The 2,128-nt window shown below is 37.8% G+C and overlaps 1 protein-coding gene across 1 annotated transcript; it reads right to left on the bottom strand.

Annotated features, from left to right (window-relative positions):
* Positions 1 to 747: 747 nt before the first annotated feature.
* On the bottom strand, positions 748 to 1,686 carry LOC126496462 (olfactory receptor 1468-like). The gene has a single exon (XM_050133959.1). The coding sequence runs from the start codon at positions 1,684 to 1,686 to the stop codon at positions 748 to 750; it is 939 nt and encodes a 312-aa protein (XP_049989916.1).
* Between the last annotated feature and the right edge of the window lie 442 nt (positions 1,687 to 2,128).

Here is a 2,128-nt window from a genome sequence, read left to right as displayed (position 1 = left end):
TAATGCCCTGTTCTATGAGTTCATCATTGATCATGATGCCATTGGTGGCATTTATAATTCCTTCCTTCATTGTAGTTCAGAGCTTGGTAGTGATCAGATGAAGTTCTGTATTTGATTATGAAACACAAATTTTCATCTCCAGGAAATCTCAATCATTATTGGTCTAATGTTATTTGAGCTCCTAGAGATGAGTAACTTTTGTTTGTGAATGTGAAAATGCTAAGTGAGATCTAAGGATGTATCCAGTATTTTAGAGAGAGTACTACCTGCTCTTGTGAAAAACAGCCATATTTTGCTTGCTAATGTAATGGTTTCAGTTACTCCAGAAGAATGATTCATATACTCTCTGTATTTTGATTAGCATAAAAAGCAAAAGTGGTTTTATGGTAGATTTAAGTTCTACTCAATCATCTCCTGTTCCTCATGTGCTGGATGAAAGGGTTCAGCATGGGAATTATAGTGATATTAACACAGAAATTTGTGAACTATCACAAAATCTTGGGAAAGATTAGAGATCAGTCAAAACAGTGATTTTTAACTAAAGCTTTTAGAGTCACACATGCAAGGCAGAGGAAGGCATCACTAAGTCAACCAAGTCTTATTCCATACCTGAACCACTTTGCAAAACTGTGTTTTTCAAATAAAAATGTATGTACTTGAATGTTGGTTTCATTGTAGGGATACATTTGTAATATTAATTTCAATATATCTATTAGGTAAATTTAAGTAAAAATCCCAGTGCTGCCATTATAGGCAGATTTTCTTCTTGCAGAGGACTCTTATTAGGGCCTCTTTCATGTCTCTGTTCCTCAGGCTGTAGATGAATGGGTTCATCATGGGTGTCACTACTGTGTACATCATGGCCATGACAGTCTCCTTCACTGTAGACTTATTAGTTGATGGACATAAGTAGACGCCAATGACTGTCCCATAAAACAGTGAGACCACAGACAGGTGGGAGCCACAGGTAGAGAAAACCTTGTGAATAATGCGAGCAGATGAAAACTTTAGGATGGAGCAGACAATTTGTACATAGGATACACAAATGAGTAAGAACGGGATAACAACAATGGGCCCTCCCAAGATAAATATCACTAGTTCATTAATAAAAATGTCAGAGCAGGCCAACTTGAGCAGGACAGATGTTTCACAAAAAAAGTGCTGGATCATATTGTCCTGACAGAATGACAATCTAGCCACGAGTAGGGTGTGTAACATGGAATACAGCATGTTAAATACCCAGGACAGTGCTACCATACACACACAGAGCCTGGGGCTCATGATGCTGGTGTAATGAAGGGGGGAGCAGATGGCCACATAGCGGTCATAGGCCATAGCCACAAGGAGAAAGTTTTCCATGTTCGCGAAAAACATAAAAAAGTACATTTGTGTCAAACAACCCACATAGGAGATGGCTGGATCTTGGCTCTGCAGGTTCTGCAGTAATTTGGGCATTGTGACAGATGAAAAGCAGAAGTCAGAAAAGGACAAATTACTGAGAAAGAAGTACATGGGTGTGTGGAGGTGGGAGTCCAGTAGAATGAGGATGATGATGATGAGGTTCCCCATGATGGTGGTGAGGTACATGGACAGGAGCAGTGCATAGAACAGCGGCTGATGCTCTGGGAGGATGGGCAGACCCCGGAGGATGAAGGAAGAGATGACAGTTTGGTTTGTCATTATCATACGTATCCAGTATCCTAAGAAGAAAATATTAGGATCCTTTCAAATTAAAAAAATAAACATATATTTTGGAAATATTTGTGTAAAAAGAAATCTGACGATGATTACAGTGACTATATTCTCAAACTCCAAATTGTAATTATTACAATCAGCAATGATTTTTTCCCAACTTTTTCCTAACCTGATTCTATCTCCCATCCTTTCAATGGAGATCTTTGCATTTTCTACTGAATGTCAGATGTATCAATTCTTCTCTCTCATGCAACTTGTTCAACTCTTGTTTATCCATTTGTAATTTGCTCTCTTATTTTGTATGTTGATGTTATTTATAAATTTGATAAACTATGCCCTTATGATTTTATATAAGTTTCTAGTAAAACATACATACTCTAGTGCCTTAGATTACCATTTCAAACTCAGATGTGCATGTCTCTGTAACACACAG

This window comes from Alexandromys fortis, unplaced genomic scaffold (assembly GCF_014885135.2).
Source record: "Alexandromys fortis isolate MF-2015 unplaced genomic scaffold, M_Fortis_MF-2015_v1.1 scaffold_4882, whole genome shotgun sequence".
Taxonomy (NCBI): Eukaryota; Metazoa; Chordata; class Mammalia; order Rodentia; family Cricetidae; genus Alexandromys; species Alexandromys fortis.
This window is presented reverse-complemented; position numbering and strand designations above follow the sequence as displayed.

Excerpts from the sequence above, each read along its gene's own strand:
- LOC126496462 (XM_050133959.1), bottom strand. The coding sequence starts at position 1,686 with ATGATAATGACAAACCAAACTGTCATCTCTTCCTTCATCCTCCGGGGT.